Source organism: Leuciscus leuciscus, assembly GCF_965113295.1.
Source record: "Leuciscus leuciscus genome assembly, chromosome: 1".
Classification (NCBI taxonomy): Eukaryota; Metazoa; Chordata; class Actinopteri; order Cypriniformes; family Leuciscidae; genus Leuciscus; species Leuciscus leuciscus.
Genome location: NC_138725.1, coordinates 62,641,924 through 62,658,505, shown reverse-complemented (window position 1 = coordinate 62,658,505; position 16,582 = coordinate 62,641,924). Strand labels below are relative to the sequence as shown.

The following is a 16,582-nucleotide window of genomic DNA, read 5'->3' as shown; positions in this document are numbered from 1 at the left end:
CAGGCGTGGACTGTACAGTCAGCGAGTTCGAGCTTGTCTGAAGAAGGACGAGCACAGTGAGTGCAACTAAAGCGACGGAAAACGTTAGCTGTAACAAACATAACATAAGGGAACAATATAACAAGAAATAGAAAATGCTCGTTCCAGGCTGTAGAGAATGACGTTATTAAGTGATTACTTTTAAGTGGACTGGCTGAAGAACTTTCATGTGCTCCTTGCCGGTCAACGATGTAACTTTGCAGCGAAACAAACAAATGCCTGGATTTCCTGTAAACGTGCTATTACTCGGTTAACGGAACGTTGCGTAATACTGGAGTTTTTTGCGTCCGCGGATGCCGTGAGCGATGGCATGGCAGAATGTAAAATTACATTTTCTTATGCTACTTTACATGTGGATATGCTGTCAAGGTGAGCAAAACATTTTGTGTGTGTGTGTGGAATATTTCATTCTATCATAAATTCTGAGACTATTATGCTTTTTTCGGGGAATGTATATAATAAAATATGTATTTGATATCTTAATATATAATCAAATATAGCACACCTTTCACAAAAAGTAAGTTTTTAGGTTTTAAATGATGAAACATCACAGTTTCAGACATAACGGTACTAATAGCAAAATACCTTACAAAAGTGAAGCTCTAGCAGCATTAGTTGGCATCTATTCAAGTGTCCAAATACTTTTTAGGCAACTTAACTTTATACAAATTAGTGTTTTTAATCAGTTTTCACATACATTAAATATTCAAATCATGTCAAAAATATGCAAACGAAGTTTAACATGAATTCAATAATCTATCATTTAAATGGATATATTTGTGGAACTGAGTGCAAGTCTGCATCTTTGCCCCAGCCTGTTCTTGTTGCCATTCATTGTCTTCTTTATTTATTCAGCCTCTTTTGAAGTGGATGTAAACTGCTGGTGGAATCGGGCTCATCCTGTTGGACACAATGTGTCCGTTGTGTGCCACACGAGTGCACGGGAAAGAGCGAAAAGTTGTGATCTCTTCCAGCTTTGTGTTATCACGCCTGGGCAAAGACATCTGTTACCCAGCGCATGTGTCAGGACCAAAGATACCTTCAACTTCTCTATCGCAGTAAAACATACAGGGCATATTCGCTGCACGTGTAATGGAAAAACAGCCGATACCTGCAATGTAACAGTAAGAGGAGGCTGTGAGTATAACAGAATTGATGATTTATCAACAATGACTTCATTACTGAATCTGGGAATGCTCTTGGTTTCACAAGTTTTATGTTCAAGTGTCTATGTTCACATGACACACACACAAGGATCCCTGAAGGGAGTTGTTTACAAAGAAAAACCAATTATATACAGGATTTTGTTAATCATAACCATACAATGTAAAGGAGAACGTCACAGCCAAAATAACACACATTAATGAACCGAAGTTGGGATGCACGATATATCGGCCACCAGGGGCCAGTTGCATAAACATAGCCATTATGTTAAGACTGTGTCTTTAAGAACTAGTATGATCAACTAGAAGTTAGTTAGGGGTAATCAGTCTTACTGTTCGGTGTCAAATTAGACCAATCTACGTTTTTATGTTACTGACTTTACAAAGTTATTAACAGTTTTAAAGAATAAAATTGGATGACTAACTTGTAAGACTAGTCTTAACAGTTTATGCAACTGGCCACATATCGTTATTGCCGATATAGTATCATTTTTAATGTTCTCATTATCGGCCCAATAAGAAAATTTGGCTGATATATTAAAGCCGATAAATAATGGATTATTCCCTTCAGCTGAGCACACTGTTCTCCATAATGGTTTGCTTGAAATATGATTGGTATCACTTCAAAAAAGGAAAGTCTGTCATAAAATTATAATGAGAACATTATAATTGTGTGCTTGGGACATGGTAATGGTGAGACTTTTTTGTTTTTTATAATCTGGCTCTCAAAAATTATATAAAAATGTAGATTTATCGGCCAATCGGTTATCGGCTTTCAGATATAAAGAATTATCGGGCAACATTTTCATATCAGTGCATCCCTAAATCGAAGTGGTTTAACAAAAATACAAGATGCGTCATTTTTGTTTCTAAGCTCTCTAGGATGCCTTGCCCCATAGGCTTCCATTGTAAGTGCATTACTGAAAGTTGTGTTGCTGTAGCTCAACTAGTAGAGCATGGGTTAAAATCCCAGGGAATGCATGAACTGATAAAATATATACTTTGAATGCAATTTAAGTAGTTTTGGATACAAGCATTCGCCAAATGTGTAACTGTAAATGATTTGATTTGGTAACAGAGCTTAATCTGAACTGAGTCAGTCACGGCCGGCTCGCAAGCCGCGACAAAGGAGACAACACGTTGCAAACCACAAATATAACCCATGCTGGGTTCATAACAAGTCTGGAACATTCTTTGAGAAATGCTTGTGTTTAAATTATGTCCAAAATTAGACAAGGAGGGGAAGTGTGTGAAACACTGGCAGCTTACTTTTGCTGATTTTCACATGTGACTTCCTGTTTTCTCAGTCTTGAAAATAAAGGTGCAGCTCTTTGTGTTGGCTATTATGGCTTTGTTTGTTTTTGTTTTCCCATCCCTTTATCTATGCTTTTTTTGTTGGCTTTCCTCAAGAATAGTTTTCCATCTTTTACAGATCCACCCTCTTCCCCATCTCGCCCTGATTGTGCTATTGAAGACTTTAATAAAGACTTTGATGAAGACATTCACTGCTCCTGGACGAAATCCAATGAGCCAATGATTCCAACCATTTACACTCTTCACTGGAAAGATTGTGATGGGTGTGACAGTGTTAACTTACTAATAAGTAGTCAAAACTTTTGCATTTTTTAAGTAGAACCTAAGTACAATCACAAATGACTAATAATTCAAATTAAATATCATATTTAAACTTCAAATATAAAAGATTAACTTGAACCTTTTTTGTGTTTATATTCAGGAACATTAACTCAAGGGAGAGCGATCAAGAGAATGTGATCATAAACCGAGAGGAGTATACGAAAAGCACTGACATTACAGCATGGGTCACTGCCAAAAATGTGTTGGGTTCTGCACAATCTGAAGAGTCTGTCTTCAACACAGGCCATATCAGTAAGTCACGTTTACTCCATTGTAAACCATTTCTCTGAACCATTTGAAGCACAGTAAAGTAGTCAGTATACACACAATTCTGATGATGATTATTATTAAAAAATGTTTAAAAAAAAGAGCCCATCACCTCCAAGTCTCTCTCTTCTCCCTCGATATACAGTACTAATCAAAGTACTTTTTTAATGAAATCTGCACAACCATTTTCAATGCACAACATTAATATTAAAAATAAATGTTTCTTGAGCATCAAATCAGCATATCAGAATGATTTCTGAAGGATCATGTGACACTGAAGACTGGAGTAGCCTAATACTGTAAATCACAGCTTTTGATCACACAAATAAAAAAAGTTATTTTAAAGTGTAACAGTATTTTAGAATATTACTGGTTTTACTGAAGTTTTGATCAAATAGACAACGTCGACATTAATGTGGATACATTTGAAAATGCCGTTTTAACAGCTGAAGTCATCTTATTGTGCATGTGTAAATTATAATAAAAGCTCACTGAAATGATACAGCGGGACCAGACATAATAAAGTTCTCAGGCTATTCTTCTGACACGATCGCTTTATTAGCAAAATCTCTCTACTCTCTACCACTTCTAGTGTGTCCAGGTCGCATTAAATCACCATTCCATGTATGGAAACGCAATTGCACTCATGTTTTGACACAGAACAGCAATGGCGGGTAAATTTTCTGTCTTCTATTTTGCAGGAACATAATTTGAAGATTGAACAAAGTAACATTTATTTTTAATACACTATGCAAAAACAAGACCAAAGCACGCACATCACTGTCAAAAATATGCTCCGGGTTGGGTGCTCGACAAAAGAAATATCAGAAAAAAATTTAAGTCAGCACACCAAAGCACCAAAATATGCAAAAAATGTAATAGTGGACTCACTCTGTGTGTTGTTGAATTAAATTTTTTGCATATTTTGGAGCTTTGGTGTGCTGACTTTCTGTTTTTTTCTTTAAACACTATGTAAATGAACAGCAGGAACTACAATGCCAGTACACATAGATAACTATCAATATAATATGTGTGACATTACTAAACATAAATAAAGAAGTGTGAAGTCCGCACACTGATGTTAACTGCTTCCAAATGGATTTTATTAAAAAAGTCAACGTTTCGACCCTCAGGTCTTCATCAGGCACAATATCAATGTGAAGTGAAAACAACTTTAAATAGACACAGGTGATCACCCTATTTGGGCACACACACACAGAAACATGTGACAAGTACAGATCATGTGACACGTACAGATCATGTGACACGTACAGATCATGTGACAAGTACAGATCATGTGACAAGTACAGATCATGTAAAAAAAAAACAAAAAAACATAATAAACAAAAAATAATAAATGATTAAGTCTATTGACTAAAGGGATAGTGCGGACTTCACACTTCTTTATTTTTGTTTATATCACTCAGTTGTCCTGCACCTGAGCCCAATCTGGGTGTTTGGGATGTGCACACCAGCTTTGTTTTTGATTCTCCACATTACTAAACATGTCATCGTTTTCAAATACCTCCTTTTCACAGTTCACTGTACAATGCAAAAATGGTGTTTTCAAATTTAGCCACTTGGGATAGTGTCTTCAAAAAGCTCTTCTCAGTGTGAACAGAAGGCCAAAACATAGAGGTAAAATATTTGTTTTCAAATGTGGTTAGTGTAGACATAGTCATAAATTTGGCCTTTATTGATCATAAGAGACTAAGAGCCCAAACTTTTGAATGGTAGTGTAGCTCAAGTTAATGAAACTTGTAAGTTTCATCACTTAGAAAAATAATGAATTTAAATGCTTAGTTCTAGCTTTAAATCTTTTCCCTGTTTTTTTATTTTTTAGTTCGTCCAGACCCCCCCAACAAAATTACCTACACCTTCATGCCGCTGGTGATCTACTGGAACATGGTCTGTGACAGTGTGGACCCCTTAGACAAGAAGTGTCAAGTGCAATACCGCGCACATGATCACATGCTGGACTGGATTCAGGTGAGAGGAGGAATGGAAAATCCCATTTAATTTGATTCAGTTCTCATTCACAAAATCCTTATCCGATTCTGATTCAGAATATTTTAACATTTTCCTCTAAGATTGGTGTCACTGGCTTCATGGGTGCAGCTCTGGCATTTTCACTCATGTGTTCAAAAGTGCTTTAGTGAACTGAGTTTCTGTAGTGAGTTAGTCCAGAAGAAAATCCATCCATCTGCAGAATCAGAGGGGTGCGTAAAGTTTAATGAAGGATAATCACATCCATTAAAACAGATTAAAAGATGGATCTTTGGGTTTTAAGAATCAGTATTGGATTATTAAAATACAAATCTTAGTAAAAGTGTAGATTTTAAACCAGGCCTAGGACAAACACATTTGTGTTTTGTCAAAATTTTTCAATGTAAATTAATGAAAAATGTATTTTTCAATGCTTTTTTAATGTAAATTATTTTTTGTTATGACTGTATGGAAGCAATCAAAGATAGCTCGGTTTCACTTTATTTTGACAGTCCACTTTAGACATTCTACTAATTATGTTACTTTGCAAGTACATGTCCACTAACTCTCATTGATTTACATCTAATCATTTAGCAGACGCTGTTAAGTGAGGGGAGCACTAGAAGCAATCAGACCAACAATAGGGCAACAATATGTAATACAATATGTGCTGTGACAAGTACCAATTAGTCTAGGAAAGTACACATAGCAAGTTTTTTTTATACATGAAAAAAAAAAAAGGATAATAGAAATAGAGTAGAATAGTAAGTGTTAATGAGTGTTAAACTATTCAATTGTTCAATTCAATGTAGTTGATTTTGCAACTATGTAAACTAACTCTCATTAGAGTATTAGTAGACTGTTATGGTTAGGGTTAGTTTGTAGAATTATGTAGTTGCGAAGTTACTTATAGTCAATAGAATGTCTGTTGGGGAGCATCAAAATATTAGGCCTCATGGCTGCCAACTCTCACGCATTCAGTGTGAGATTCGCACAGTTCTCACGTTCCCACGCCACACATCCATTTTCTCACGCAGTGAAAAAATCGCAGAGCAAAGAGGACAGCATTAGTTGAGAGAATATTTGAGAAAAATTAACATGTAGCTACTGTATCTGATATTTATCCAAATGAATCAAGATTGGAATTGACTTACATGCTTATGAATTGAAATTGAGTCAAGCACTAAGAAAAACAGTAGCCTACCAGTCATCGTACCATGTAAACATAACTACTAAACTTAATGAAATCCAAGTATTTTGCCAGTCACAACACTCCAAGCTAAACTCAAAAGTAACTTGGCAGCCCTGATTAAGCAGACGGTCTAATAATACTCTAATGACTGGTAGTTGAAATGTAGTTGCAAAGTTGCTTATTGTTAGTTGAATGTCTAAAGTGGACCATCATAATAGTGTTACCGATAATTGAATAGTTTTCATAATGTCAGAGATTTATCAATACTAGTTTTAAGATTTAGTTCACCCAAAATCATTAAGAACACCATTGAGGGTGAGTAGCTTAAATGGTGACAGAATTAAAATTTTGGGTGGAACTGAACCTCTAATAAATTATGTTCTAGTTAAACCAATTGTTGAATTTTAATTGTGCAGGAGGATGATTTCCAGTCCACGTTTCCGTTGGAGGATTCTCAGCCATTCACAGAGTACCTTTTTCGTGTTCGCTGCCACTGTGGATATGAAGAGAAAGTCATGAGTAACTGGAGTTCAGTGTTTTCAGTCAGAACTCCCCCTGCAGGTCAGAGAAAGACACACATTATCCATTCATTTAGGACAGCGGTTCCCAAACTTTTTTTCCTGCGCACCCCCTACTATGTCCCAACCGGGTTGGCGCACCCCCAATCCCCACTTCAAAAAAATAACGCAACAAAGCTTTGTTTTATCGCCATATAAAGACTCATGTTTAATCATGCACAAATAACCAGAACACGCATGACAATAACAACATCAACAAAGTTTCAATATAATGCAACAAAGCTACGCACAAGCCTCCTCTTTTAAGAGGACGAGTGACAGACCACGGTTATTTTCAGCCGCGTAATTTAGTTTTATTTAAAAACGAAATATTTTGTAACATTACACACGTGACATGTTTTAAGGTCACTTTTGATCACTTTAATGCATCCTTACTGAAAAAAAATTCTGACTAACCAACACATTTTTGAACGGCGGTGTACATTCAGTTGGTCATCATTGCAATATAAACACTATCAGAGTGATCAACAAGGTATCTCTTCATTTACCAGTCGAAGACGGAGCAACTTTCTGTTTACTCCGTGCACTGTCAAGGGCTTCATCATATTTGTCGTGGTACCGGTCTTACCGCACACTGCATCGCGCATTGTTGGCATCGAGCCTGGAGAAATGTAGCCACACTTTTGATCGACTTTTCCACATCTTTATGGTATTGTGTGTGTGTGCTCGCGTCTCATATGAGTATGTGCGCGGAGAGTTTGTGTGTGTGCTCGGGGCACATTGAGTATGTGTATGTGCGCGAGTTTGTGTGTGTGTGTGTGCTCACGTTTCATATAAGTATGTCCTTGGAGAGTTTGTGTGTGCGCGCGCGCGTCTCATATGAGTATGTGCGCGGAGAGTTCCGCGCGTCTCGTGTGTGTAGAGTTTGCTTGTATGTGCGTGAGTGACTTTAGGTGTGTCGTTGTGCATTTCATATGCATTTGTTGTATCAAAAACTAATAAATTATAGTTTTTTTATTTAAAATAAAAGGAAAAGGAATTTACAAAGGAAATGTTTACTGTTCATGTTTTTTTATTGTGTGGAAAAATCCCACTTAAAAAAACAGACCGCCATTACATTTTTACTCTCGCGCACCCCCTGGTGGTAGCTCGCGTACCACACTTTGGGAATCCCTGATTTAGGACATTAAAGGGTAAAGGCCAATTTATACTTCTGCGTCGGGTGCGCGTAGAAGGTACGGCGTAGCATACGCATTGACGTGTACCATACGTCGTACCCTTCGCCGTACCCTGACGCGCACCTCCTCAAAAATGTAACTACGCGTCGCGGCGACGCGGACCGCAAGATCTGTGATTGGTCGGCTGGATAGCATCGCGTTTCCTCCTACCCATTTCCGGAATGATCTTCTGCACTCTGCACCGCCCGCCCGCCATTTTTAAATTCCGAAGATCAGTGAAGAGCCATGGAAATAAACCAAGTGACCGAGAGATTGCTTGAAGAAGTGCGGAAATACAGCCATCTGTATGACTCCTTCAGTCGCCATTGCTCGTAGAAACCTAAACTCAAAACAGCCGCGAGGAATGTAAACACAGTGGAACTGGAACATTAAAACCCACCCGCGCCAACTAGCGTTTCGGCGGTGTAACTGCAGAGCAACACAGACATTCGCAGAAGTATAAATGCTCACGACGGCGTCGCCTACGTGCGTACCCTACGACGTACACTACGGCGTACACTCGACGCAGAAGTATAAATTGGCCTTAACTCAACTGCTGGTCATAGCCTGACTCCGCCCACTGGCAATATTTGAAAAATGCTGGAAAAGTGGGCAGAGCCCAGGGGGCGTGCACCTGAGCGGTTAGCTGGTGCCCGTGCACCTGAGCGGTTAGCTGGTGCTCTCTTACGTCACGGCACCACAACTTCCAATAGGAAAAATCAACTGTAGTAGCCCCCATTCAACCTGAAGAGGGCAGCACTTAGACGTTTTTACACCATATATTGTAGAATTAAAACACTTTATACCCAAATGTCAAAACAATTACTTGAATCAATGAACAGCATTAATGAAGCCCCAGTCTTATAGATCATTAACTAAAAAAAGTTGTTTTAGGGTTTAGTTACCCTTTAAAGCACTCATTTACTGTTTTTGAGGATGATCTTGAATACAGCAGAATACAGTTGTCAGTGCTAAATACACACGCAATTCAGTTTTAAACAAGAGTGAACACCATGTTTAGAATCCACTCTGACTCTTCACTAAAAACATTTTTTTTTTTTTAAGTCTCTTATGTTCACCAAGGCTACATTTATTTGATCAAAAACTGTTAAAACAAACAGTTTCTGTTTTCTATTGTAATATTATTTAAAAATGTAATTTATTCCTGTGAGGACAAAGTTGAAAATCATTCTAATATGCTGATTTGGTGCTCGAAAAACAGTTCTTATTTATTTATTTGAAACAATTTTTTTTAATCATTATAAATATTTTTACTGTTCTTTTTACCCAACATATATATATATATATATATATATATATATATATATGTGTATATGTATGTATGAATATTTGAATTGTTTTTTTATGGTATGGTATACAGTACATACTACTGCACAGTATGCTTTATTCAGTTTGTTAGCATTCCATTTAAAATCTATTATATAAAATAATCAGTGACGATAATTGTCTGTTATATTCTGTCTTTTCAGCACCGGTTGGACAGCTGGACGTTTGGAGTGATTGTGCCCCTTATTCTGACAACTCCTCCTGTAACATCTATTGGAAAGTAGGCTATACTCCCATCATTCTTACTGGTTCTTGTTCAGTGGGTCAATCATGATTCATTACATCATGAATGAGCTGTAGTTTTTTTGACTGTCTGACATTATCGTGTCTCTCAGGAAATGCCCCGGTCTCAGGCTAGAGGGGAAATAAGCAACTATATTGTGACACTGAAGCTTAAAAATGGAACTGAGATCAAGCAGGTTACCATGCAGCAGGGAGACACAGGAAGTCAACATCGCACCGAGCAGAACTGCTCGCAGCTCATACGTTTCCCTCTCAAGATGGGTGTTGTGGGAGTTTTTGTGTCAGCCAACACTTCACTGGGCACGTCCGTCCCCGCATTCATGCCGTTTCCTTTGAGGGGTATGTCATGTCAATGCAAAATTCTGATTCAAAGTTATGTTATGTTGAGTTTATAATTGATATTTAATTTAAAAATTATTAGTCATTTGCCATTGTCTCTCATTTTGTTCAAGTTCTACTTAAAAATGCTCATATATATGTATGTATGTATGTATATATATGTATGTATGTGTGTGTGTATGTATGTATGTATGTGTGTATATATATATATATTAAATGAATGAAAGGTTAGGATTTTGCCAATTTTTTTAATGAAAGATCAAAAGGATAAACGATGCAGATTTATTTTTTACAGCCATTTTTGATCATATTTACCAGGGGTATGATTAATTCTGAGCACGACTGTGTGTGTGTGTGTGTGTGTGTGTGTGTATGTATATGTATATGTGTATATATATATATATATGTATATATATATATATATATGTATATGTGTATATATGTATATGTGTGTGTATGTATATATATATATATATATATATATATATATATATATATATATATATATATATATAAAATATTTTATATATATATAAAATATTTTTATAATAAAATGCAATATACACTACCGTTAAAAAAGATAGTAAGATGTTTTTGAAAGAAATAACACTTTTATTCAGCAAGGACACATTTAATTGATTCAGCATTGAAATTACAGGAATAAATTATATTTGAAAACATTAAAATAGAAAACAGCTATTTAAAATATTTCACAATGATACTGTTATTACTGTATTTTTTATAAATTGAATGCAGCCTTGCTGAGCATGAAAGACTTGCCAATCCCAAACTTTTGAATGGTAGTGTAAAATTATATTTATATGATATTTATGCCCTGCAGGACAGACAACACCTGAGGTGAATCTGACTGTAATGGGTGAGAAACAGATGTTGCGGGTCTCATGGTCTGTACACCCACAGTTCTCTGACAGCGTCCTGGAGTATGTGGTCCAGTACGTGTCATTACCTCACCGTCCGTGCCTGAGCTGGGTCAGAGTAAACAGAACCCAGACATCTGTCGCAATCACAGGTGTGTGTGTGTGTGTGTACAGGTTTTAGCTATACTTGTGAGGGCCAAATGCCCTCAGTGAAATATTAGTAACTGACTAGTGAGGACATTTTACTGGTCCTCACTAGTAAAAAAGGATAAAAAATCTGCCAATTTTTTTTCTTTAAATCCAGTGTTTTGCACATGTTTCTGTAATGGGTAAGTTTAGGGGTAGGGGTTGCTTTAGGACATAGAAAATACCATTAACCTAAAGTAAAATCAATGCAGGTCTTTGCAGTGTCGTCACTAATATAGTGAAACAAGTGGATGTGTGAAAGAGAGAAAGCTGTAATTTGTTCTGACCCTAACAGTGATTTCACGTTTGTCTCCATCCAAAGGTGACTTCAGGAACTACACAGTATATAATGTGTCACTGTATGCTGTCTTCAACAACCACAGCACTTTCCTCAAGTCAGCGATTGCATACACACTTCAAGGAGGTATGACATCCTTTAAATTACTGACTGCACTTTTGGTTGTTTTATTAACAACAGACCAAAGTCCACAAGACATCAAATAAAATCTGGCTATTCCGTTTTAATTGCAAATTGTCCAATACGACAGAGAGACAAAATTCAGGAAAATAGCAGTGTATTTACAAACATACACCCCTGATTAACAGTTTTAATATTAAGCTTATTTGTCAAAAGACACATCCACTGTAGAAGTATATTGCATTGTCAATAATTAGCTTGAATAGTGCAACATTTCCATTCACTTAGATTGATTTTTAAAAAGTGTAATGCGTTCCATTCATAAAACATTTTCTCACTTTTGAGATAGTTGTGGCAGTTTTAGGGCACAAAGTATCTTGTAATCAGATTTGCTAGTCATCAAGCCTTCATATTGGTATCATCTCTTTATCTCCCTGCCCAGTTCCTCCTAAAGTCCCACAATTCCATGTGAAGATCATCTCTCAGTCTTCTGTCATTCTGATGTGGAGCCCCATCCCTGTGCATGAGAGCAAAGGTGTCATCCTGCATTACTTGGTGGGCATCAATGAGACAGGTAATCCATTATCTCTCCTTTAATGTAAATCTTAAGCTCGGGACAATCCAAACTAATGTAGGGCCGTTTTTGAGCGTCTAGGGCTTCGTTTTTTCAGTGTGTTCTGCACTGTTGGCTCTAGCCAAGTGCCATCTGGGTTTCTTTGGTCGATTCAGCATGTTGATTGAACAGCTTTGATTGGCTGTTCAGCTTATCGTATGAGCAAAGTGATGAAAGCGAGCAAAGACGTCAAGATAGTACAGACAGAAGGCTAACATTATAATTTTACATCATCTTACCTGAGCGTTCGAATGCATGAATATTTTCATAATGGAATGAAGAAAGTGATCAGTGTGATTGATATTTCAAAATGGTAAACAAGCGCTGCTTTGTTTACGGTTTGTATATCTGCAGTCCTAGTCTCGGTTTCCCTTTCTGAATGATGATAATAAACTATTGATACCCGTTGATATAGTCAGATATTTCCTCACACGCAGGAGCAGAACACACGTGCAAGTTGAAAGTCTCCTATAGTCCTTTTGGTGTGTTCAAGCGCAACTTTTTGGCCGAGACGCAGCTGATGAGAGGCGACAACACAGTCAGCTTTAATCGCTGCTAGTCCTTTGACGTCGGTTTAGTGTGTCCCGGGCTTAAGAGAGTAATGCTTAGTACTTTCATTATATTGTAGACCCTGAGTTTCTATTATTTGACCAACATTGCAACATGAAATATTAATACTTAGACTACCAAGTTTTGGGTCAGTAAGTTTTTTTTGTTTTTTTTGAGAGAGAAATGCTTTTATTTATTGACCAAAAGTGACCATAAAGACAATTTTAATGTTACAAAAAGAATTATTTTTCAAATAAATGCTGTTTTTTTTTACTTTCTATTCATCAAAGAAATGTTTCATGGTTGCGACAAAAATATTAAGCGGCACAACTGTCTTAAACATTGATAATAATAATAAATGTTTCTTGAGCATCAAATCAGCATATTACAATGATTTTTGAAGGATCATGTGACACTGAAGACTGGAGTCATGATGCTGAAAATTCAGCTTTACCATCATAGGAATAAATCATTTTTTATTTTAAATTGTAATAATATTAACAGCATTACTGTTTTACTGTATTTTTTATCAAATAAATCAGGAGTATTCAATTAAAGTTAAAGAGGTTCAGTCTCTATATTTCTTTCCCAGCGGAGGTCAATACCTCACAAGGTCACAATACTTTAGTAATACCGCAGCCATAGTACTGTAAAATAATAAATCCTAAACACTCAAAATATTCATAAAAGATGGGAATCTTGGGCCCCAAGAGCCAAAGCATATATGTATAAGAATGTTTACCATTATTGTTTTATTATGTATTATTTTTACCAACTGGATATGGATATAAAAAAGGTCAGATGTTTTATCCGGCTATTATTTATTTATTTATTTATTTCACATTTAAACCATGTATGGCACATGGAAGGCCTTGGGACTAAGAAAGCGGGGGGTTCAGTGTTTACCTCTTAAGGAAAGAATGGACCATTTTTATATTTTGCTCAAGTAGGTAATAAACTAATAAAACAAACTTATAATGAAAACTCATTATGGGCACAAAACAAAGTTAACTAGTAATTTCAACGTTTTTTTTGTCTTCCCTTGCCATCTCTAAATAATTTCCAGTTTATAACATAATTTTTTATGAAATGCTTTTAATAACACTAAATGTAAAAAATAATTGTAATTACTTCATTCTCATTTGATTTTCGGCAGCGTTTTAGCAAAAGTATCTATTTGCTACTCTCCGTGTTTCTGCTACTGTTGTTAAAATAGCCGCGTCATCTGCAGCTTCAATGTCTTTATGGGGAGAGAGAAGCAACGCGCACGGAACAGAAAGAGCTTGAATGAAGCGAGTTTGGCTCTAGATAAAAATATTAGTGGATATAGCGCTGAAATAAATGACCCTGGGCGCTTTTGGTTTGAACGGCTCCGTTGTTTTGACACACTGCTCACTTTAAACTGTTGAAACGGTAAAATGGCCCGGTACAAATATGTACTTGGTTCCATCTGGACCGCGGGACATCATTTTACTGGGCCCTTTCACCATTTCTACAGGTCCACCATTTGAATACCACTGAAATAAATGTAGCCTTGGTGAGCAGAAGAGACTTCTTTAAAAAATAAAATAAAATTCTTGCTGACCCCAAACTTTTTAACAGTAGAGTATATTTTTGTCCTCTGGCCTCTTTAACAGGGTATAACGTGAGCAGTGACAGGACCAGCATGCATCTGTCAGACCTGCAGCCGTCCCGGCAGTACCACGCCAGGGTGAGCGCTGTTAGCGCTGCTGGTGAAGGCATGAGGAGCATCACCACTTTCTTCACCACTGAGGAAAACAGTAAGATGAGCTGTTTCTTTCTTCCTTCCTTCCTTCCTTCCTTCATTTGGGGTTTACATTGCATTCATTGTCCAAAATACTAAGAGGTCTTTGTTTGCATACAGCATCATGTAGTTAACCAGTCATTTCTTTCCATCTCATCCCCTAGGTTATTTTTCTTCAATACTGATGGCTGTATTCATACCATTGTCTTTCCTGATATTAGTTATTGCTTTTAAATGGGTATTGTGAGTATTACCTTTCATTATAATTCCATCATACAATATATGGCCAAAAGTATATGGATCCCCCCCCTTCTAAATAGTGAGCTTGACTAGTCTAGTCATTTCTGTGAGGATAAATCTTGACCTTAATCTTAATCTTCTACACTTAATGAGCAGGTTAGGGGAATCCACATAATTTTGGCCCTGTTGTGAATTGCATTCTATTCAATTATCACATAACAATTATACAATGCATTCCAACTACAGTAGTCAACATTTGAAGTGGATCAAAACAAAACCTTTCATCAAAGTTATACATGAATTTTGAACAATACCTGTTCTTGATTTAGGAGAACTTTGATGAACTTTTTTGATCCACTTCAAATGTTGACTACTGTATATCATCCTATTATTTACCATTGCCATGCCAAGCTATCTATTGTATGAAGCGCTATATAAATAAACATGCTGTGACTTTACTGGAGTGCCGAATTGCAGAGCTCATGCAAACATACCCATATCGCTATGATCAGATGCTTTCTTAACTGGTGTTTTAGAATTGTAAAAAGTAGTAAATCTTTTTTTCACCCCTAAGCGAAGAATACAAAAAGAACTATATTAGGTCCTCAACTGGTAAATTAGACGCACTTTGGTAAATTAATATCTGCTGTCTTGGTACAGGTTACGTTACTGTTCCCAGAAGATCCCAGATCCATTAAACAGTAAATCATTTAAACATATGAACTTTCAGGTAAGAATCTAAAGTTTTATAAAGCTATATGAAAGAGATTGTCACCCATATAAATATGGTAGAATATTTGTTCTTCTAAACAGTGAGCTTGGCTTTTCTTCCAGCATGCATGGCCATGGCTCTGTTCTCCGTCGGAAACGCCTCTGAAGATCTCTGAGCTGGAGATCGTGGAGAACCCGCATCCCAACACACCTTCCTCTCCCCCGGAGACTGAACTGGAGAAGATTTTAATTGATGTGGATCCCCAACATTTCCAGGTGCCAGATGGACTGGGCAGAACAAATGTAGGTGGGGAGAAGTGGTTAGAAGACTCTAAGGAATCAAACAGACGAAACATTTCAAAGCAGGACAGCTGGAGAAAAGAGTACAGTGAGATGGTTGATACTGATGAAGAAGAGGGTGCTGGTGGTGAAGAGTGGTGGGACCAGCAACTTGTCTCAGACTATGAAAGACATTTTATGCCGTCTGTTGAGGTGAATTAACTCTGCCATTTCATGTTTCATGACGTTTGATCTGTATTGTAGTGCCTTAAATAGAGCAATCAGAAATGTTGATTGTTTTACTGAAGAACAACATGTATTGTACTCTTTATACCTGCACTGAAAAGAGTATTAAGACATGTTATTCATGAAATTCCAAATGTGTCTGTGGGAGAGATCTTGCAGAGCTATGCACAGATTTTTCCAGATTAGCTGCGCTGTTTACAGGTGAAGTATACGTTTTGCTGCCTTAACGTAATCAAATGGCATAAGGACTGTTTTCAAACGGGTTTCCAGTTCCTGCCACAAACTAATGTTGGGCTGTTCGGATCAGACCTCAGATCCACAGTCCCATGTGGTTTACACTTTTCAGGGAATTCAGACTACAAATGTCTTATAGTCTCTGCTCATTAAACCTTGTTGGAAAAAGGTATTTCAACATTGAAAACATGGTTTTTATGAAACAAATGAGACTATTACTGGTAATTATCTTCAAATGAATGTTGATAATTGAATGTTTTTGTACATAATAAATGTATATAAAAAATTTTTTTTTGTATGGATGTGCTTCTGTAAAGTCAAATGTGAATTTCTCATGTGTTTTTTCATGTGAAATTCTCATGTTTTGCAATCATTTGTTTGACATGATGTTAGGTTTGCATGTAAACATAGGAGTAGTAGTCACTATTATTAGTCTGTGATGTAGTCTACCTATATTTTGGAAGACTTTTTATGCCTGAGAGTAAAAAATAAAAAGACAAATAACTTTATTTCTTGT

The 16,582-nt window shown here is 36.7% G+C and overlaps 1 protein-coding gene across 1 annotated transcript; it reads left to right on the top strand.

The window, feature by feature from the left end:
• The first annotated feature begins 37 nt into the window (after positions 1-37).
• On the top strand, positions 38-16,574 carry il12rb2l (interleukin 12 receptor, beta 2a, like). The gene is made up of 15 exons (XM_082162514.1): positions 38-408; positions 895-1,176; positions 2,635-2,779; positions 2,938-3,089; positions 4,948-5,093; positions 6,699-6,843; positions 9,508-9,584; positions 9,700-9,946; positions 10,788-10,976; positions 11,333-11,434; positions 11,871-12,002; positions 14,228-14,371; positions 14,520-14,598; positions 15,256-15,325; positions 15,430-16,574. Exons 1-15 carry the CDS (start codon positions 345-347, stop codon positions 15,805-15,807), a joined length of 2,352 nt encoding a protein of 783 aa, XP_082018640.1. The 5' UTR covers positions 38-344; the 3' UTR covers positions 15,808-16,574.
• Positions 16,575-16,582: the final 8 nt, after the last annotated feature.

What these genes read in the sequence shown, in the direction of transcription:
- il12rb2l (XM_082162514.1), top strand. Translation starts at nt 345, where the DNA reads ATGGCATGGCAGAATGTAAAATTACATTTTCTTATGCTACTTTACATG. An exon ending in CATGCCGTTTCCTTTGAGGG is followed by an intron (nt 9,947 to 10,787) that starts GTATGTCATGTC and finishes TATGCCCTGCAG; the next exon opens with GACAGACAACACCTGAGGTG. An exon ending in TTAAACATATGAACTTTCAG is followed by an intron (nt 15,326 to 15,429) that starts GTAAGAATCTAA and finishes CTTTTCTTCCAG; the next exon opens with CATGCATGGCCATGGCTCTG.